Below are 22,390 nucleotides of genomic sequence, written 5' to 3' on the forward strand. Positions count from 1 at the left end.
AACATTTTGATCATGTCAATATGTCAATATAGCCCCAAATCTATGAGGAACGTTTCCAGCATCTTGTTGAAATTAAGACAGTTCTACAGGCAAGTGGGAGTAAAACGTAGTACTAGCAAGGGGAACCTAAGAAAGTATCCTGTGTGTGTGTGTGTGTGTGTGTGTGTGTGTGTGTGTGTGTGTGTGTGTGTGTGTGTGTGTGCGTGTGCGTGCGTGCGTGTGTGTGTGTGTGTGTGTTTTATATCGTGTATAGCTGATTGTTAAGGACCCAACACTGAAAAATCTGTGACAGACACATAATGTCTGACAAAACAAAAGGCTCTCAAGCAGTGGCGGCTCCTGAAAAAAATCTCAGGGGGGGCAATTTTTATGATATCGACTAAAATGACCCATTTAATGAGTACATCAAACAACACAATTTTAATTTAAATTTAAAATGAACAACCATATTCTGGCCATTTGTATAGATTTGTAAAAATGAACATGAACAGATTTTTTTTTTTGAATGAATGAATGAAAAATAACTATTGAAAACAACAACTGTAAACTGATTGGGGGGGTGGGCTAAAGAGAGAAAGAGAGAGGGATGGAGAAAGAGAGTAAATATGGTTAAGGGTTCTTATTTGTACAAGAACTTTGCTCGTCTGTCTTTCTGAGTGGCAAATTTCTCGATGACCCTGGTGTTGAAATCAGGAAGTTCTTGTGTGAGTTTTTTCTCTATGGACAGCATAGCCAGAGCGTTGAGCCGATCCTGAGCCATATTGTTTCTCAGGAAAGTTTTTATCCTCTTTAAAGTAGAGAAACACCTCTCCGATTCTGATGTTGTCATTGGTGTGGTGATGAGGATGTTAAGAAGACTTACAGTTTCGGTGAATGTGTCTTGAAGGTTGTTTTCCATCAGAACAGTATGCACGGGAAACAAAAAAGTGCATTAGCTGTTCCACAGCCTGTCAGCCACGACTTGCGCTGGAACCAACTCCGACAAAAAGTCCTGTTGTATGCTTTTGACTTCTCCTTCGTTGCCTGGGTTAGTTGAATTTCGGGCTTGTCAGGTCCCAACTCTTTAACTTGCAGTTTTTCTGCCATTGTCCTTCTGGCAAAAGGGTAGGTTAGAAGCGATCTAACCGAATTTGGGGGAGGCTGTGCCTCAACCGTTAACAATACCGCTGCCATCGTCTCTCTCTGACCTTATAGCTCACTTAGGCTACTGACTGAGGTAAAATTCTAGAACAGCAAATCTTCGCGCGTTTTCTGCAGGGGCGCAATTTTAAGCGCCCCCAAACCATTTAATTCAGCGACGCTGATAGGTCAAATATTTATTATTTTCCCCTGGCAACCATTTAATGATAGGCTATTTCGCTGCATATCAAGGGCGCTTTGACGAGCGCCCCAGAAGAAGAAAAACACCGTTTGTTGGTTGAACTTTAATGAGTCAGCTGGTGAAAATGTTAAAATACGCCTGGCTGTATATGGGCACACACATAGTAAAACTATCATTGATGAATTTTTTAAAAATATATATTTTTACTCCTCCACATTTGGGGGGGCGGAGCCCGAGCGCCCCCTATGGGCCAGCCGCCACTGCTCTCAAGGTGTTTTGGTTTTCCTGATAGTGGCTTCTTAGTTTTTCTTTTAAAATGAAGTTCAAAGCAAATGTCACCATTTGGCACTAAAATAAGACGTTACCCTAACTCATTTATTTATTTTTTGTCTTGAGGCATCATCAAAAGCCCATTTTCACTGTCATACTGCTTCTCTAGTTCTAATTGTTTCATCTTTCCAAAACAAAACAGGTTTTTTTTCCATTTTTCCTTTCCATGTCTGTTTTTAGTCATCTAAACACAATTACTGTGTCTCTGAGGATCCAGCTTTAAGCAGGACAGACTGCTGATTTTAGGAAATTGTATTGAAGAGAAATAATTTTCAGCAGGCTGCTGTTTTCACAGTAAGAGCCATGGAGGGAAGAAAAGTGTCTGTGTGTGCCTTCCTACACACACGCAGCTATACAGCTACCATATACTTAATACAGGTATAAACACACTAAGTTTAGCAAATGATTAAAATGCACAGCACACATGCAAACACACAGCTTATTTCCCTTCACATTGTTCCAGTGGGCTGTGTGCTGTAAAAATAATTGCTACTCTGTCTGTATTTATCTGTTTTTATTTATTTATTCTATTGTATTTGTTTCATTTTTAATTTAAATCTTTAATCTCTGTATTCAAGGTTGTTATTATTTTGTAAAACACTTTGCAGCAGTTATCTGGGAAAGCTGCATTAATACAGAATGTTACTATTATGTCTTTGTTTTTAATTTAGTAGTCAAGTTGAGGGCATCGCTTCGTGTGTTTGTGTATATAATTAAATTCAGGTTTATTTATATAGTGCTAAACCAAAATAACATTCAGGGGCTTAAATGTGTATTATATGTCTTGATTCAATCCATGCTGAAAGCATTTGATATATTTCATGACACATGAAATATAGGGAAACATTATTTTATATTAAAATGTAGAAAGGAATTATTGTCATTCTAATATTATACTGTTAGAGGCTTAGTTTACTCGAAGATACTCGAATAGTTGGTTTTGACTTCCATCCATCCATCCATCACTTTTTTTCCACTTATCTGGGCCAGGCAGGGGCAGCAGCCTAAGCAGAGAAGCCCAGACCTCCCTCTCCCTGCCCAGCTCCTCCAGCTTTTCAGGGGGAATATTAAGGTGTTCCCAGGCCAGCTGACACATATAATCTGTCCAGCGTGTCCTAGATCTGCCCCCAGGGCCTCCTCCCAGTGGAATACCTCACCCAGTAGATGCCAAAGAGACATTCTAGTCAAATGCTCGAACTGGCTCCAAAAGGAATGGAGGACCAAGCTCCTGCAACGGTTGTTTAAGGATTGAATTGCCAGTAGCAATGAGCCAAACACCCCATACACCCAAAGCACCTCCCTGAGGGACACAGTCGAATGCTTTCTCCAATTCCACAAAACGCACGTAGACTGGTTGGGCAAACCTTTAAAAGACCCGGTCCAGTGTTTCGCGACTGAAAACCGCTTTGTTCCTCCGGTATCTGAGGTTCGACTGACGGACGGACTCTCGTTTTCAGCACCATGACTTTCCCGGGCAGGCTGAGGAGTTTGATCTCCCTTTAGTTGGACACACCCTCCGGTCCCCTTTCATGAAGATGAGAACCACCAGCCCAGTCTGCCAATCCAAAAGTACTTCCTCTGATCTCCAAGCAACATTGCAGAGGCACGTCAACCAAGACAGCCCCACAACATCCAGAGCCTTCAGGAACTCAGGGCGAACCTCGTCCACCCCAGGAGCCTTGCCACTAAGAAATTGTTTAACTGCCTCAGTGACCTCACCCCCGGAGATATACAGTGGGGCAAAAAAGTATTTAGTCAGCCACCGATTGTGCAAGTTCCCCCACCTAAAATGATGACAGAGGTCAGTAATTTGCACCAGAGGTACACTTCAACTGTGAGAGACAGAATGTGAAAAAAAAATCCATGAATCCACATGGTAGGATTTGTAAAGAATTTATTCGTAAATCAGGGTGGAAAATAAGTATTTGGTCAATAACAAAAATACAACTCAATACTTTGTAACATAACCTTTGTTGGCAATAACAGAGGTCAAACGTTTACTATAGGTCTTTACCAGGTTTGCACACACAGTAGCTGGTATTTTGGCCCATTCCTCCATGCAGATCTTCTCGAGAGCAGTGATGTTTTGGGGCTGTCGCCGAGCAACACAGACTTTCAACTCCCGCCACAGATTTTCTATGGGGTTGAGGTCTGGAGACTGGCTAGGCCACTCCAGGACTTTCAAATGCTTCTTACGGAGCCACTCCTTTGTTGCCCGGGCGGTGTGTTTTGGATCATTGTCATGTTGGAAGACCCAGCCTCGTTTCATCTTCAAAGTTCTCACTGATGGAAGGAGGTTTTGGCTCAAAATCTCACGATACATGGCCCCATTCATTCTGTCCTTAACACGGATCAGTCGTCCTGTCCCCTTGGCAGAAAAACAGCCCCATAGCATGATGTTTCCACCCCCATGCTTCACAGTAGGTATGGTGTTCTTGGGATGCCATTCAGTATTCTTCTTCCTCCAAACACGACGAGTTGAGTTTATACCAAAAAGTTCTACTTTGGTTTCATCTGACCACATGACATTCTCCCAATCCTCTGCTGTATCATCCATGTGCTCTCTGGCAAACTTCAGACGGGCCTGGACATGCACTGGCTTCAGCAGCGGAACACGTCTGGCACTGCGGGATTTGATTCCCTGCCGTTGTAGTGTGTTACTGATGGTGACCTTTGTTACTTTGGTCCCAGCTCTCTGCAGGTCATTCACCAGGTCCCCCCGTGTGGTTCTGGGATCTTTGCTCACCGTTCTCATGATCATTTTGACCCCACGGGATGAGATCTTGCGTGGAGCCCCAGATCGAGGGAGATTATCAGTGGTCTTGTATGTCTTCCATTTTCTGATGATTGCTCCCACAGTTGATTTTTTCACACCAAGCTGCTTGCCTATTGTAGATTCACTCTTCCCAGTCTGGTGCAGGTCTACAATACTTTTCCTGGTGTCCTTCGAAAGCTCTTTGGTCTTGGCCATGGCGGAGTTTGGAGTCTGACTGTTTGAGGCTGTGGACAGGTGTCTTTTATACAGATGATGAGTTCAAACAGGTGCCATTCATACAGGTAACGAGTGGGGGACAGAAAAGCTTCTTACAGAAGACGTTACAGGTCTGTGAGAGCCAGAGATTTTCCTTGTTTGAGGTGACCAAATACTTATTTTCCACCCTGATTTACGAATAAATTCTTTACAAATCCTACCATGTGGATTCATGGATTTTTTTTTCATATTCTGTCTCTCACAGTTGAAGTGTACCTCTGGTGCAAATTACTGACCTCTGTCATCATTTTAAGTGGGGGAACTTGCACAATCGGTGGCTGACTAAATACTTTTTTGCCCCACTGTATCAGTTGTCCGCCTTGTCTCCAGACGCTGCTTACGCTACAGAAGACTTGTCAGTGGGATTAAGGAATTCCTTGAAGTATTCCTTCCACCATCCAACAGTGTCCTCAGTTGAAGTCATCAGTGCTCCACCCACACTATACACAGTCCAAGTAGAGTACTGCTTTCCCCTCCTGAGTCGGCTGAGTCATATCTTTGTGTTTATCTTGTTTGTAGCGTGTGCCTTAAAAAAATCAAAAACGTTTATCATTGTTTGTTTCCTTTTTACACCAGTGTGTATGTGTCTTCTTCTCAGTTCACGGTCCAGTATTGGAGACAACAGTGGATGAAGATGTGAACTCCATGCTTATTGTCAATCTACAAAGTGGGACAGAGTACAGTGTCCGAGTCAAGGCTTCCTACCCTGCAGGAGAAAGTGAGCCACAGCTAATAAATGCCAAGACATGTAAGTGTCCTTCTCATAAACCTGCAAGTAACAGCACAGAAATGTAAATGCTGAGGAACTCGTTATCCCTCACAGTCTCTTGGCTGTTACAGTTCATTACCATAAGATTGTGAACATATGCAAGCATAATTTTAAATTGCACTTTCATTGAAAAAACATTGACTTACTTTTGGGAAGTTATTATATTTTTCGGGGATTTACTCATTCGCCTACCAAGTGAAAGATGTCTGTTTTGATCCCGGGAGGAAACACAAATCCCTTTGGGGTTGTGTCAGAAAGGGCATCTGGTGTAAAAATCTACCAAATCAAACATGCACAAGGGGTTGCCACAGCAACCCCCTATGAATAAAGGAGCTTTATTGGGATGTCACCATCAGCTGGAAATTTTTTAATTATAAATTTGCCACAAAACGTTGTGTGGCAATTAGACGGCAGCAGAAAAGCAAAGTAGTTTAAGGAAAGTGGGGAAGGTACAACATGCATATTAAACACCTGCTGATATCATACTCTCTAATTTCCATTGAGACTTTGGCAAACAGACAGATGGATATTAATATTTTCCTTGCAGGCGGTGAGAACAATCTCTTTTGCATATAGATTTGGTATCAGTAGGTGCAGTAAGAACTAATGCAGGCTTTAATGCTTCTTTCATCTAAAACAAATAGATGAAGAGAGTGGGAGGCTGAGACACCGAGAGAAAAGAGAAAAGTTAAAAAGCACTGCATGCATGCTTTCATTTATGTTGTCTTTTTAGTTTTTTTTTCTTTATGTTTCTGTGTAGTCATGTGAGTTTTCAGAAAACTGCCCTATCATCCCTCTCTCAAAATCTATTGCGGTTTTCTAGGTTTAAGGTCTAATTTCAAGTGGTGGGGTAAATGCAAATAAGCTTATACTGTAGTTTTAATAGGTCATCACCACACTATTTCCCTCTGAAGCAAAGTGCTGAGACACGTAAAGCCGAGTGATTAATCAAGTTGCATATCACCTGCAAATAAATGGGCTGCTTTTGATTTCTTTTTATTAATTTGTGCTGCAGTGATGTGCCATCCTTCATCTGTTTTTCTCTGTGCCCCAGTAGGATGACTTACAACTCCCTCACGCCTTCCTGTCTATATAAAGCACTCATAATGAAAGATGCTTTCACAAAGAGAGAAAGATAAAACACGAGGCACTGGGATGCAAATTATACCACCTTCCATATATAAACTTTACACTCTGACACCGGCGTGGAAACAAATTTTTAGCAGTGACTTCAGGACTAACAGAATGCATGTATTTTGTTTTTCAACTTTATCCACATGTTACTCTTTTGGGATCCATGCTATCTACCGCATTATGCTTGTAGTACTGTTTTTCATGCTGTAATTAGTTTTTCTACACTGTTGGCCAGGGATCAAGAAAATATGTCATCACTAAATATTAAACAGAACACATATGAGATGCAATCAATTCTCAATGTGCCGATACATTTTCAGATGTATCGCATTTCCCCATGTTACACAGTGCTTAGTTAAATTCATTGCCAGTAGTTTGGTCTTCTCTGGGGGAACCCTGATTTATAAAGGGAAGTGCATGGAATCATTTGTCATTTTAATAAGGTGGCTATAGTGTCATATTTCCCCGGGCACACTGCATTCATGGCAGCCTCATCAACAGAAGGTTATATGGCATGTTTGCACAAGTAATTTGCACATACTAACATGTAGCATAAAAAGCAAATTTAGTACCCGTAGGACCAGTGAATGAAATTAACTTGTTTCCCTCAGACAAAGCCTAATATATTTTGAAATTGGGTGCTGGAGCTTTTATCATATAGGTTAGCACAAGACTGCAGAAGAGTCTCATGATGTTTTGCAGAAGAAAAAGAGAGGTTTGACTCAAACTTTCCAGTATGAAAAGAAAGGCATGATGAGAAACATCCTGAATCAACTAAATATATACTTTTCCTTTGGGTGCAAAGACTTTTTTTCATCCAAGTTGTAGCAAAGGAAGCCAAAATCAGACATTATTTTAACGCAGTGTTTATCTGCATGCTGCTGCACCCACATGTGCATCAGCACCAGCTTGTAGGTGTCTTCCAGTGCCCCGTGAATGTTGCATGTTTGTATGTATGAGAGTAAGTTTATGTGCATCTTTGCATATTATTAATAGAAATGATGGGTTGCCCTATGCATTATTCAAAAGTATTTAAAATAAGGCACCTGCCATATGGTCCCGGCATAAAATATCCATTTACTGGCACAAGAGCCGAGTTTATTTTATATCATCAGCAAATTCTGTTAACAAGGAGGAAAGAACAAGAGTGAGCGAGAGAGGGAGAGAGAGGAAAACAGAAGAGAGAGTGACTCCAGGGAGGTTTGCTTGCCTGTGGTACACTCAAATAACACTACCAAACAAGTTTCAGCTATTAAAACTGCTCAGCTGTTTTGCATTTCACTGCATAATGTCTCTTGTTCCCCCACAAGACACATCAACGCTGACTAATTTTGTTACTTAATGATTTATTTTAACATCTACCCAGCTGAAAGTTTTAGACTATTTACACTTGGTGCACTGTTAATGTTCTGACCACTTTTCTGTTTCATACATAATCCAGACAATTCATTTTGTCCGAAACACTAATAACTGTTTACATTTCCCTTAAAGTGCTTTGCAAAAGAGCTTTCTGTTTGGGGATTTCAAAATTTCTCCTACTTAAACTCTTCATTGTTTGGTGCGTGGAAGGGCTGGGGACAGCAGGAAGTAATAGTGTGTGTGTGTGCGTGCGTGCGTGAGAGAGAGAGAGAGAGAGAGAGAGAGAGAGAGAGAGAGAGAGACATTACGAAATGCATATTAGTGAGTGTATTGGAAATTGAAAACTAGAGGTTAATCTGACCTTTCTATCATCTCTACAACTCTTTGTTTCTCTCTAGTATTCCTTGGTGTGTCTGGCTTGTCAGCCTACCAGGTGCGACCCAACAGCATGTGTGTTCAGTGGCAGCCTCTTCTACATACTACAATATACAGAATCTCTATACAGTCCACACTCAGTAAGTACTTTTACTCTTAAGACCTGTCAACAACCCTCTGGCAACCTCCATTCACTAGGGAAGAATGTGTATTCTCCACCCAGTTAGCGAGTGGTTGCTAGCTGAGGGTGCTGCACCAAAAACTTTCCCTGTGTTTGCTTTGCTTGTTAGCAGATTGCTGTGTGGTTTGCAAGTGTTTGCACATGTCTACAAACACTCGCCATTTACTCTCTGAATGCCTTGCAAACTGGAGACAGAGAATGGTTGCCATCAAAGTTAAAGTTGATTGAATTAGGAAGGTGCCTTCCTGCTTCAATCAACAGATTTCAAAAGGTGCAACTTTTATTTCAAGGTGACCAGTTCAGTACCACTTGGCAAGTGGTTTGCAAGTGTTTGCTGACAAGTCGGTCTCTCACACGGTAACCAGGCTCTAAGATTACATGAATGGGGAGACTGTTCTAATTCCCAACACGTAACATACCGACAATTAGTTACGTCCTGAGGCGTCCCACAGGAACGAGAAAGGTAACCTTCTGCATCCCTATGGTACGCGCCAGATTGCGGATGGAGTCTAACAGAATGACGCTCCCGGCAGTAACACACATTCCAGCCGTGTATTCCAGCTCTAACCCTAACCTTAATCCTAACCTTAACCACAGTCTTAATCGGCTTAGATAGTGTTTTCCAAAGTGATTAATGATGAGGAAGTAAAATAAATATACATGTGTCGATTAATTCCAAACTGTTCTCATGTTTCCGAGAGCGTAACATACCGAGGATTTGTCACATAGCGTCGTACGTTACGTTTTGGGTCGAGAAAACGTGTTGGAATGGGATGATAACAGCAGCAGCCAGCAACATCATGCAATCGGATGGTTGCCGACTCATCTCCAGACCTGTGTGACTGAGACCTTAATTATATTGTATACTGGCATATACTTGTATCTGTGAAAAGTGTAATTATTTTAATTTAGTCCATTGGTAATTTGACCTGTTACAAGCTGCTCACTCTCTGAAATATGGTCTGAACCCCACCTCACCTTTACTGTAATAAAACTTCATCCCAGAAACAAGCAGGAGTTCTCTGCAGAGACACATAGTCAATACGTACATTTTTACTGTGCACCCCCCAGTTGTCCCAACATGTGAGAAACAATATTTTTGCCAGTTAAGTATCTGGAATACAGTTCAGTCAGTAAATCAAACTCTTTACTAGAGTTGTGCTATGCGGTGATGCAGCTGGATTCAGGCTCCGACCTTTTGAATGTGTGTCCTCAAAGGTTTGCAGTATCCTCGTGAAAATGTCTCCTCTGTTTATTATTAACACAAAGACCAGTCAGCTCAGGACACGTGTACTGGTTACGGGTACCTTTCACATTCATGTTGATTTATATTGATATGAGCAACTGGGGAAATACGTGTTATATTTGTTTCATTCTCACATGGCACTGGTTTCTGCTGTGAGGGATCATCGTAAATCTTGCTATTTGCAGAAGGGAAGGGGAGATATGATATGCTCGATAAATGACATGGGAGGAAACTGCTTTGAGAATCGCGCATGTCATCGCAGCAGAAATGAGACCAGGAAAGACACAGAATGTGACCTTTAGACGCTGTTTAATACACAGATCACCTTATTAATCAATGGAAAAAGGGAGCTGGAGGAAGAAAGGGGGTTGAAGCAAAGGGAGGAGGGCGCACAAAAAGGAGAAAGTGGAAAAATATGTTTTAGTTAAATAGAATCAGCCAAGGAAAAAAGTTGTGTTTAACCCCAGCTTTGTGATAGTTTGACAAAAATATAAAACCCACGTTGTGTTGACCGAGAAGTTTGGAACTCATCCTATCACAGTGAACAATTTCAAGTCGGAGCTTTATTTTTATTCGTCCTCAGGGGGCTATCCCACAAGTTCATATAAAATCTAAAGCCCTCCTGATATTTTTCAGAGATGGCTATCATGTAGAAATTGCTGTATAGATTTGTGGTCATCCTCAAAATAATTTGTTAGTGTAGGCAAGTGTCACTGCTTAGTCCACAGGGTTATTTTTGAAATATCAGTGCAGTAAAAATCAAAACATATTGTAGCAGGCAGGTTGGACTACCGTATGTGCTTCATGGGTTTACATTAAGCCTGAAAATATCCTGTCATTTATTCCTTGATTGCCGTTCAGTGAGATTCGTAGTTGGTAAATGGGTTCCACCCATTTGATTTGCCATGGGAAAGAAACCGCAGGTGTGACTAATACCATTACCAATGATCTTGATTTGCTTTGGTGTGCAAGCAAGGCAGTGTGCACAACATCAAAGCAATGACAGCACAGCAACAAAATTGAATGCAGCTTTATTAAAATTAAACTGAATAACAGGAATGCACTGTGTATGTATATCAGATCTTGGCTCTGCTTTAAAATAGATTTTTCCGACGGCGTTCAGGTTCGTGGTTGCTGTTGATTAAACTAAATTGGAAGCTAGCGTTGGCTGATAAATGTATTAGAGACACGAACAAATTCGGCGTGTGATTTGTGCACGCATTTCATTGCCTTTCGAGGGAAGAAGACAGCAGGAAGAAGGGAGATTTCTCTCCCGTCTTCCTCGCGAACTTTTCGATTTGTCTTTGTCTCTCTCTCCCTCTCCTGCCTGAGTAGCGGTGGGATGTTGAAGTCGAAAGTTTAGAGATTTACTTTAATCCACGCAGAGCCAGCCAGCTGCTTAAACACCTTCTCGGATGGAAACGCGTGGAGCCTCGACAGCTGTTTCCCTAAACTTTATTATCTATGGCTGCTTCCTGCGTGGAGGAGGAGCTAATTTGTCAACCTCCAAGATGAGAGACACATTAGGAAATAAAATTAGACTAAATGAAACTGACAAATGGCAGCCATTAGAGTGTGTACTGTATACGCGAGTTTCCAGTTTGTACCTTTTGGGCTGCCAACATAAATTCTCATGTCTTTTCTTCTCTGTGATCCTCTCGCTCTGCAGCCCGTCAAAACAGACACTACAAAGTACGTGTTTGCAGTCTGCAATCCAGGGGAAATTGTCAAGAGAAGACAAAAGAGCTCAATAACGTGATTTATTTTGATTTTCAGTTGATTTAAGATGTTTTCCCACACTTTTTGAAAACTTTCTCGCTTACCTTTTTGGTGAAGTGAAAGCGGCACATGTGGCGGATTCTCAACCAGTGTATGTGTGTGTGTTGTGCTTTCATCATGAAAAAGATGCCTGAGAATGAATCATTTTGATGCATCACAGTTAATTCTGTAAAGTCAACAAAACATTGAGCTTCATCAGAGCCTTAAACCGGACTCAAATCTGATTATATTTACCCTAATCTGCTAGAAAATACATTATTAATATTATCTTAGATTTTCATTGAGAACACAGATGAAAATGAAGGTGTGTCTTTTGTAAAAGTTCGTCTAAAAAGCATCTCCAGGCGATTTCAGTCTGTTTGGCGTGCATGACTTTTACTGGGAATTTTAATCACTCTAAATCAGCTCTTTTATTTCTTGTTGCCTTGCAGATGGTCAGAGACAGGAAGTGAGGCTGGGAGGTGGAGCTTCCCGACACTGCTTTTACGACCTCACTCCTAGTAGCCAATACCAGATCAGCGTTCACGCGCAAATACAAGAAACGGAGGGACCCTCTGTGTCCATCACTGACATGACACGTATGCTGGGTTTATGTTTGTTTTATGTCAAAGCTGTCGATCATTTCATTCATTTCTATTTATCGTGAACATTTTTAAAGGGGTTGCAAGTTTTATTCTTATTTCTTTTTTACTCATTTCTCATCTAATGTAATCAGTTAATCCTTTACGTCTCCATCTTATGTATATTTTTCCCTCTTTGCACACTGTAGCCATCTCGTCGCACATCTCGTAGCTTAGGTTTTCTTTAATTTGCTCGGTTGCACTCTCGGAAAACATATCGTGTTTGTGCAGTTCATTGGTCTGTTAATGAGGTGAGGTGAACCACACAGCTCCTGGGATCAAGAAGACTGGTGTAAAAACCAGGAATACCAAAAAAAATGAATAGATAGATATGTTCTCATATTCACATTGCTATGTAGCAAGACATCTGTTGGATGACTTAATCTGTTTGGTTTTGGAAATAGTTGAAGGTCTATAGACAAGTGAAATTTCACTGATGTATTCACTGTAAATGTAATTAATACGAGTGTGTCTGTGTATCAAAACCTTTAGCTGTTAGCCACAGCAAAGAGAAGTATCGACTACAAATTGTCATAATTATATTAAGTTCAGTACTTGAAATTGTACTTGTTGCTTTTACACACAGCCAACAGCCACCTTTCCATATCATCTGTGTAAGTCTGTAAACAACCGATAAAGCTCAAAGGGTGAAAAGACACAATAAAAGCAAGAAACAGCGTCAGGTAACGAAGGCACGAATTTCACCTGAACTCCTCACTGTTTATCATTCAGTGACAGCTGCGTCAATCAAGCAGATATTCTCAAGCAGGCTACATATCTTTGTTTTGTCACCACAGCGGTGTGGTGTGGAAGCCGAAGAAACATTTGTTGAGATAATCTCATCCAGTTTTACAAAGTGTGTGTCGCTTCTTTGCGCAGTAGCAAATCTCTCCGAGATGATTCACTTTACTGCTCTCTGGTTTGACAGAACTTTCTCCAAAGTAAGTAATCTGACACCGAGGCACAGACTTTAACTTGGGGCTGTTTTTGAGTCTTACAGACAATAGATGCTAGACTGATAAAAAAAAAATCACTTGTGCTGTCCCCAATTTAGGATGTATAGAAGCAATTTAGAAAGTTCAAATCTGAAATAATTCCAAAATGGAGCAAAAGACAAACTCAATAAAACACAGAAGCTGTTTTGCGTATGTACAGTATCTACAGATTGCATTAGAAATCTTTTTTTCTGTAAAGCTCCAGAGCTCAATCGCTGGAGGAAAGGTTAATAGAAACAGACCACTGCTATGTCTCAGTGTGCCAGCTGTGTTTGTGTGCTCATGCACAAGTGTGTGTTTGCGGTCTGCATGTAGACCCCATTGATGGTGCCACTTGTCACTGTCGTCATGATTGATGACCTTGCCTTCTATCTCTGTGTCTCTGTGTGTGTTTGTGCGTGCTTCCAGTTGCAGCACCCACTCAGGCTCCGACTGAACCACCCACTACGGAGCCCCCACCCACAATCCCACCAGCCAAAGAGGGTGAGATGAAGCTTTTAATACTCTTATGTTCAATGTGGTGGATAATCCTTGCAGTTGACATATTATGTCTTTTTAGAGGAAATATGACATCCATCTTATTTCTGTTCCTTATTCCCACCTGGTGTATTCATTGTGTACTTTGAAAAACAAAAATGGCCAATACATTCCTTCTCAATAGTTTGTTTACATACAAAACATGTGCGTTCTGTAAAACTGACGCACGTAATTGCTGAACTTCTTATCTGAACTTATTTTGCCTGTGTGTGCAGGAAAAATGCGACTGAAGCAACTTAGGAAAATGAATGTGAGACAGAAGAGTGTGTTTAGTGGATATATTGGGAAAATGATGCCAAAGATTGAGCTGCCAGAGGAGAGGAAAAGGGAAATACCAAAGAGAAAGTAGTGATTGAGGGCATGCAGATGGTGTGACAGAGGAGGATGCTAGGGAGACGGAGGCACGAAAGAAGAAGGCACAGTCCCCAACGTGCTATACCGCTCTGCTGTGGTACTGAAACTGAACATACACAGTAAATCATAAGGAAATTTGGAGAGTCGGCTTGTAAATTTAGGGTGTGCTAAAGGAAAATCTCAGACATTTTTATTCCACAATGACTTAATTATGTGAAATATACTGATTCTGCTGCAGCTAACACCAAAATGAAGAAAAGTAACCTCTTATCATATTACCACAGGCTCAGCTAGGCTAATCTGATCACTCTTACTCAGCTTTATTTCTCCTCAAATCATGCAGGTTACACTTGACTCACCGCTGACCAGCAAGTTATGATACCTGTGAAGTTTCTCTTCACTGGATCAATCACTAAGTAAAATTTAGAAAATGAGCCTCAGCTGTTCTTGATAAATTCAAACTACAATCTACGTAATAAAACACATCCAATCCAAGCACTATATCTATTTTAATACATTAAAAAAGAGAGCATGTCAAATTAAGGCATTTGAACCATTTTTAAAAAGCCAATAATGAATATGATGTCACTAACTTTTTAATAACACTTGAGCCTTTGGAGAGCAAGGAGCCTAATTCCTCTGTTCTTATGCAAAATGCTTATAAAGCCATACTTAATATAGGATTTTGTACGCTCTTTTATTAGGTGACAGGTCTCTACAGCTGGCATGCCAGTTTAGCTTTGGGCTGTTTTATTAAAGAGCCATGCTGTTGTAATACATGCCGATTTAGCACACTTGACAAAGCTCAAAAAAAAGTCATCTGGAGAGCAGCATGTGTTGCTCCAAAACTATAATTTCAGTGTTAATCTGAAGAAATTAATCAAGTTCAACTTTTGTTTTCTCTTTTTGATGCTTTCAAGTTAATAAACATGATTTGCAATTTAGTCTTTATTAGCACACAGCTTCTTTCTTTCTTTTCCAAACAGGGTTGTGAATGACTCATGAGTTAGGACAAGCAAAAATGTTTTTCAAATGTTTTTTTTAAATCGAAAGCTCAAGTAACGAAGGGGTTTGAGTCCACCACCCTTTCACCTACTACCCAGACAGGCTTTGTCCTCCTCTGTTCCTGTCTGATGAGCTCAGGTAAAAGGTCGCACCACAACACGAGGTCCACAAAAGTGAAAGACACACCTGCTGAGCCCGCCTGGAAGCGCTTCTGTCTAAGTTTCTGACCTTTGTCAGACCAGTGCCTCCATCTGTAATGACAGGCAACCTTTATTCGGGACAGAACTGCAAAGATGGGAGAAACAGAATACAAGGACCGTGTTTTTGTTCTACGTAGGAGGGAGAAGACAAAGAAACAAAGTTATGCCGCATGAAGAGATAGAAAGAAAATTTACTGAAAATGGTCAAATGTTCAAGACAGATGGCAACGCAGACCCGAAACACAAACAATCCTCTCTAACATTGAAGTTTTCTCCTCTCCTTTGTTGCATTGGAATTTATGGATACTGACATGGTCATAAACAAGGTTAGAAATTTAGCAAAGACTTGGAGGTTGCAGACTTGTTAAAACCACAAAACAACTTTACAGCAGTGATGAAAAGGCTGCTGGGAGTCATCAAGAAACCTGAGACAAATAAAAGAGGGAAACGTCGCTGCAGGGCCGTGGATATATAAGAGCGGCACAACCAGACAGGATAGAGATGATTTTGTGTTCAGAAAAATCAGAGTTTAAAAATGTGTGAGCACCATACCTTTAATCTTATGAACTCCACAGTTGGCAGATTGCTCTGAAGACCTAGTCTTTGCATATTTACCCTTTTCCAGCAGATGTATATTTGCAGAGCTTCATACTTTGCATATTTACTCTGAGTCTGAATATATTAGGCAGCCAGTTAATATTCCACTTACGCTTTGTCCTCTGCTGACATTCACACTGTGTGAAATTATTTTTTTGTGTAGACACAAAGCGTTGTGCTGACTAAATCTAAACCCCTCCCTTATCTGTCTGAAGTATGTAAGGAGGCCAAGGCTGACCTGGCGTTCCTGGTCGACGGCTCCTGGTCCATCGGAGATGACAACTTCATGAAGATTACACGTTTCCTCTACAGCACCATGGGATCGCTGGATCTGATTGGACAAGATGGCACCCAGGTCAGTCACATGACAGCATTCTTAGTGAACTTATCTCGTTTTACTCATTCATACCAGTTTTCCCCAAAAATCTGTCATTACATGGGAAAGGAAGATTTATGGATTAAAACGTCATGCTGTGTTGACCGCCTCGCTCTGACTCACAGTGAAGTGAGACTCTTTGCAGGGCTTGGATTCACATTTAGGACTGTTAGTGGTTGTTGTGTCTAGTCTAAATTCCTGTGTCTAGTGAAAATTACCGTTTTGCCAGTTTACACAGTTTAACCAACAGAAATCCAAATTGTCCCTAAGGCTTTTCATTTCCTTTCAGTCTCTTTGCAATTTATTTTCTTTGTTTAAGAATTTTTCCTCATGGGAAATATGATGTATAGCAGACAGTGGGGCTCCAGCCAAATGCAGCTGTACTCAAAACCATAATAATGAGGGAATAACTTAATTGCATATCTGAGTATAATCTGAGGGTTAGGAACTCGTTCACAGACGAGAGAATTATGTGTATGCGGGTGTTAATCCCTGCAAAAAGATAGATTACAACCCCCTGCCGCTCTAGCGAATTACCTCATCCTCTTTCCTCCAGCCATTATGCACTGCAGCCAATTTCACCAATAGCCAGTCACCAAAAAGAGAAAGAAAAGCTATTTTTAATTTTTGCTTTAGGATCTGCTGAAGCTAGACTAACATTCAGCGGAGAGTAAAATAAAGGAGCTTGGATGCTGATAATGAGAGGATGGAGGGGACTTATCGAAAAGCCACTTAGTTTCTGTAACCTACTGTTTTCTTTGTTTCAAAGTTAGCCACTGAAATTTGATTAGAACAGAAATTTTACCCATATAATGTATCTTAGATCATTTGAGTTTAGTCCACATCCTTCGGATCATTTATTGTTTAGGAAAGAAAGGTGCTGACACTGGCATTCATTGATATTAGAAGGATGCTCTGGAGCCAACCACTACCCTGAAAACCCCCTGATAAATCAGCAGGACCAAAGCTTTACATCTGTTGAAAAGTTTGGGAAAGTGAGAAGAAACTTTAAACTCCCCGTGAGTCAATCTTTACTTTCTGGAATGACCTCTTGTTGCTGAGCGGTATTGAGTTAACTCCACTCATTTGCAGCCACCGTTCCAGAAAACAATACTTTTCCTGCAGAAATGGTGATTTTAATAAGTTGAGTGCAGATGCATTAAAGCTGGTATAAACAGTGAGTGGTTCTCTGTCAACGTGATTCTAACAGAGCAAAAGTTTGACTCATGTTACCACGGGGGATATTACCATCTTCACTCCCTCAGACTATCTCCCATTTATCAGGTCCATCAATAGTAATGCTAAGCTCTAACTCGGGGCTGTTGCTCCCTGTTGTCACTGTGAACTCATTTATTTGCGCTTCTGTCCTGCATGGCCCCCACTGTGTCAGCAAACCTCAGCTGGTTCATTTATCACACTGTAGAGGTGCTTGCTAAACCCTTTTGTTTCATTTGTGTAATGTCTGCTGTTAAGGAGTTCACTACCTTGCTGTGCCCCATAACCTTCTGGCAGTAGGCTACCAGCATCAGAGCGCTGGCTGTAATGTGAGAAAGTTGGCTGCACAATAAAGAGGGAGTTGGCTGGGTAATGTAGGCTGACCAAAGCCAACAACAGCACCATTAGCAGTCTGGAGGTAATGACAGTTGTCCGACGCTCTTAGAGTATGGATATTAGACTGATTACAGTGCCAGTTTGGGAATGTGGATGTATGTATTCCTAAGTTTCCCCTATGCTTGTAGAAAAAGTTGCATTATTCCCTTTTTGCATCATGAGTGTTTCTTAGTGTGAAAAATATTAAATACACCAGGAAGGACCAGATGAAAAAAAGGTGATAACACTGCCCCGTCTATAAAGCTATAATCTTAAACTGTGAATTGTATATTCAGGCCTCTTGTGCATCATGTACAGACAAACCCATCTGCACTACATTCGCTGTGTGGGGCTATTTTGTCGCACCCCAATTAATGTAATTACACAATTACCATCAGTGAACAATAGCAATATCTGTTTGATACTGTTGTTAATGTCCAGAAAAAATTCAGAGAGTGTTGGTGATAATGACGTGGATATTAGGTTGTTTGACCAAGATCGCAATCATTTGGCTTCATAACACTTGACTAATGCCAGATAAGCTTTTTTTGTGTGTAATTTAGGTTTTTTGTACTATGGGGCGAGGCTGAAACTACCCTGAAAACCCTTTGTGGCAGTATCGTGAATGACATGACTGTGAACAGATGATGACAGAATTTTACTATTTTCTAAATTCTCCCTTTATACGGAGTTTAAACCCAAACTGGCTCAGGCAAACGGCACTTTAAATTTGCATAATTTTATTTGACATGTGTCTCTGTCTCTCTCCAGGTGGCCGTTGCTCAGTTCAGCGACGATGCTCGGACCGAATTCCAGCTGAGTTCTCATAGCAACAAAGAAGCACTGCTGGAGGCTATTCAGAGAATCAGCTATAAAGGAGGAAACACTAAGACAGGTTAGAACAGCACAATGGCAGGATTATAGTGGTGATAGTTACTGCAATTCCCTTTGTTTAGCTCTATTTATTAGCAGGACATTTTCATTATAATCTATGTTAGTACACTGCTCAAAAATTTAACACAGATGAAAAAGAGAAAAATCATGCTTTATGGCCTGGATAATGTTTTAGGAATAAAAGGATGCCAAATCGTTTTGATAAAAAATTTAAATGATGAACCTACAGAGGGCCTAATTCAAAGGCAACCTGAAAATCAAAGTGAAAAAGTGATGCTAGTCCATTCTGAGGGAATTTCCTTGCAGCAACTCAAAATGGTACTCAGTAGTGTGTATGTGCTTCTAAGCATGACTGGCAACGTCTGGGCATGCTCCTAATAAGATGGATGGTGTCTCGGAGTATCTTCTCCCAGGTCTGGACCAGGGCATCACTGAACTCCTGGACTGTTAGGTGCAACCTTGGGGTTTGGATGGATTGAAAAATGATGTCCCAGAGGTGTTCTATTGGATTTAGGTCAGGCAAGCATGGGGGCAAGTGAGTGGTATCAATTTCTTCATCCTCCAGGAACTGCCTGCCCTCACTGCCCAGCCCTTCGTGGCATTTGCAATAGAATACCAGAAGTGACAGGCTCTGTAACATCGTTCAGCCTGACTGTTTGGGTGGTGCGTCGGTGATGGTTTGCGGAGGCGTATCCATGGAGGAATACAACAACGCGGGGTACTCTGTGATCCAATATTCATAATATAGCTTCTAAAACATAATGAATCTCTGTTTTAATTACACAGGTATGTTCAGTTTACTTGTATCACTCTTGGACTCAGGGTTTGAGTTTTGTTGCTCTTGTTGTCTTTTTTGTGAGGTCATGGTTCTTGCTTTTAGTTGTGTTTCTGTTACTCTTTGAAATTCAGTTAGTGTTCGTTATATTTGGTTCCTTGTGTTTTTTTTATCCTCCCCGGTTGCTCTTTTATGAAGTTTTGTCTATTGCTTGAGTTTTGTAGCATTGGTTATCATTTGGTATTTGTTCACTGGATTTCTTATGTGCTTAGTTTTGTACTTTTTTTGGTCTTAGCGTTTGTTTATTTACTCCCCTCTGTGTTTTCCCCTTATTCTTAGTTTTTTTTATTTGGTTGTTTATTTGGTGCTTTAGGTGCTCTTGCCATAGATCATCTGTAGATTTACACTTTCTCAGTGTCTTCTTTCACTTCATATATAATCCTAGAATTGCTACAGTGTGTTGGGATCAGAACTATGCGGGGGCCTGACAGTCGGCAGCAGAAATCCTTATTCCTCTTGTCACTGAGGATAGTCTTTTAGGACTGACTGTGTTTCTCAGGGTTGATATGCTGCTGAATGAATTTTGGACAGAGAATGTTACAAAATGAAAAGGCCTAAATCGCCTAAAGCGCAAAACCCAATTCCCCTTCCTTACAGTACATTTTGCTCCTCTGGTTCGTTGAGGGAAGGGTCAGCAGTTCCTCTGGCTTTCAAAACCGAGGCTTGCAATACAATCCATAAGTTCTGTTTGCTCTCCAAACCCAAACTATTCCCTTTTCATTTTTTCCAAACCTCAGATTCTCCTCAAAGGCCCCATTAGGGACCCTCATTGTGTCCAAAGCCCCCCAAAATATGTACTTTTATTCCTTTTAAACCTTTAGCCTCTGGCTATCTGTGTGAATACAACAGCTAGCCAGCAAGAAGCCCTGCAGTGTTAATGCCCTTTTATGTTTACTGTAAGTGGTTTGTTCACTTTATATCGCCGTCCTATGACCTTTGGAGTAGAAGAAATGTGCTCGGAAGTGTACTTGTTTACGGTAGGATTTCCAAAGATGGAATCTTTTTTAGGTATAAGTTCAGTCTGACATCTTTATTAATTCTGAGAAATAGTTCTGCCTCCTTACCTCATACAGTTGGTTGAGAGTGCAGAGCTGTTTCTGTAGCAACATGGATTGAGTTTCTTGTTTGAAGGCCTGCAAAGGTTTTTGCTTAAGAAGATCCGACAGCTACTTATTCATATTCTGATCAAACCTGTAGTGCAAAGCCTTTTCTATATACCCATTTCATAAACAATATGTAAATGATGCTGCATCCTTTTAGACTGTATAGTCAGTTTCTGTTCCAGCATCAGTACGCTCTGATACAAGTTAGAGAGAGAGCACGCTGAGGCTTATATTCTGGGATTTTGTTTGTCACTACGCATTTCATTAACAAGTTGTTGAGCCTCTGGCTGGCTTAGTCAATGATTGATGTAACATAGATATAGCTGCATTAGTCTTTATCCCTGTATACACAATGTACATGAGTACACTGTGTGTGTGTTGAGATTTTTTTTTATTTATTTTTTGCTGTATACAAGTAATTGTGTTAATCCCTGGAGCGGATTGGCAGTACAGTATACACGTGGCAAATTGTGTTTCTGTAGCTTCTTGTGAGCAAATGTAAAAGTGTGTAGTTATGTGCATGTATTAAGGAGACACGGCATGTGCTACTTTTGATTTTCAGCTATTTAGCGATACACGCACTGGTCACTTTATTAGGGACACCTTGATGGTACCAGGTTGGACCCCTTTACTACAGAAGTGCCTTAATTCTTCATGGCACAGATACAACAAGGTGCTGGAAACATTGCTAAGAGATTTTGCTTCATATTTACATGATAACATTATACAGTTACTACAGGTTTGTCAGCTGCACACCTGTGATGTGAATCTCCCATTGCACCACAACACAAAAGTGCTCTATTGGATTGAGATCTGATGACTGTACAGGCCATTTAAGTACAGTGAACTCATTATCATGTTCAAGAAACCAGTTTCAGATGATTGAGCTCTCTGACATGTTGCGTTATTGTGCTGTAAGCGGACATCAGAAGATGGGTACGCTGTAGTCAGAAAGTCAGCAACAACCCTAGACAGGTGTGGTGTTTAAATGATGCTCAGTTGGTACTAAGGGGCCACAAGTATGCCGAGAAACTTTTTCTCACACCATTACACCAGCAGCCTGAACTGTTGATACAAGGCAGGATGCATTCATCCTTTCATGCCAAATTCTGACTCTACCATCCTAATGTCATAGTGGACATTGAGACTTATCAGACCTAGCAATGTTTTTTTTTCCAATTTTCTGTTGTTCAGTTTTGGTGAATTGTAGCCTGATTTCCTGTGTTTAGTAGACAAAGATGTGGTCTTCTGCGGCTGTAGCCAATCTGTTTCAAGGTTCAATGTGTTGTTCATTCAGAGATGCACCTTTGCATTCTAATGATTGGTTGTTTGAGTTACTTTGGACCTCTGTCATCATCTAGAAGAAGTCTGGTCATTTTTCTCTGACCTCTGTCATCAACATGGCATTTTCACCCAGAGAACTGCTCCTTCAGTTGCAGGAGTAGTTAGTCTTATAAGAAGTGTTTGTGAACTCAAAATCAAGAATTTGATTTGGAGAGCCCAGTGTGTGCTCCCGACACAGGGGAAACCTACCTTGGAACGACAGCTGTTGTGGAGGTGAAGCCCAGGGCAAGATATGCTTCATCATATGTTCTAGTCTCTGGCTTGGATGGAAGTTGGTTTGGATGCATATTTAGCAACGCTTCTCTTTATGCTTTGCCTTTGCATGGGAGCCCCTTAAAAAAAAGCCTGTCCATTATGCGAGCAGCGTCCAAGCATTTCTTTTTCTTTTTTCTTTTTTTTCTACAGCCCCCCCCCC

General features: G+C 40.9%; 1 protein-coding gene across 5 annotated transcripts in view; it reads left to right on the forward strand.

Moving 5' to 3' along the window:
- col14a1a (collagen, type XIV, alpha 1a) overlaps positions 1-22,390 on the forward strand; it is a 165,764-nt gene that overhangs the window by 63,395 nt on the left and 79,979 nt on the right. For all 5 annotated transcript variants that reach the window (XM_085422276.1, XM_085422275.1, XM_085422274.1 and 2 more), the window contains 6 exons: positions 5,281-5,430; positions 8,343-8,459; positions 11,957-12,103; positions 13,549-13,623; positions 16,049-16,188; positions 18,571-18,694. In XM_085422276.1, coding sequence (XP_085278402.1) covers positions 5,281-5,430; positions 8,343-8,459; positions 11,957-12,103; positions 13,549-13,623; positions 16,049-16,188; positions 18,571-18,694 — 753 coding nt within the window. The remainder of the gene's footprint in view (positions 1-5,280; positions 5,431-8,342; positions 8,460-11,956; positions 12,104-13,548; positions 13,624-16,048; positions 16,189-18,570; positions 18,695-22,390) is intronic.

This window comes from Rhamphochromis longiceps, linkage group LG11 (genome assembly GCF_057381845.1).
Source record: "Rhamphochromis longiceps isolate RC_006_pf linkage group LG11, R_longiceps_female_GT1.1, whole genome shotgun sequence".
NCBI lineage: Eukaryota > Metazoa > Chordata > Actinopteri > Cichliformes > Cichlidae > Rhamphochromis > Rhamphochromis longiceps.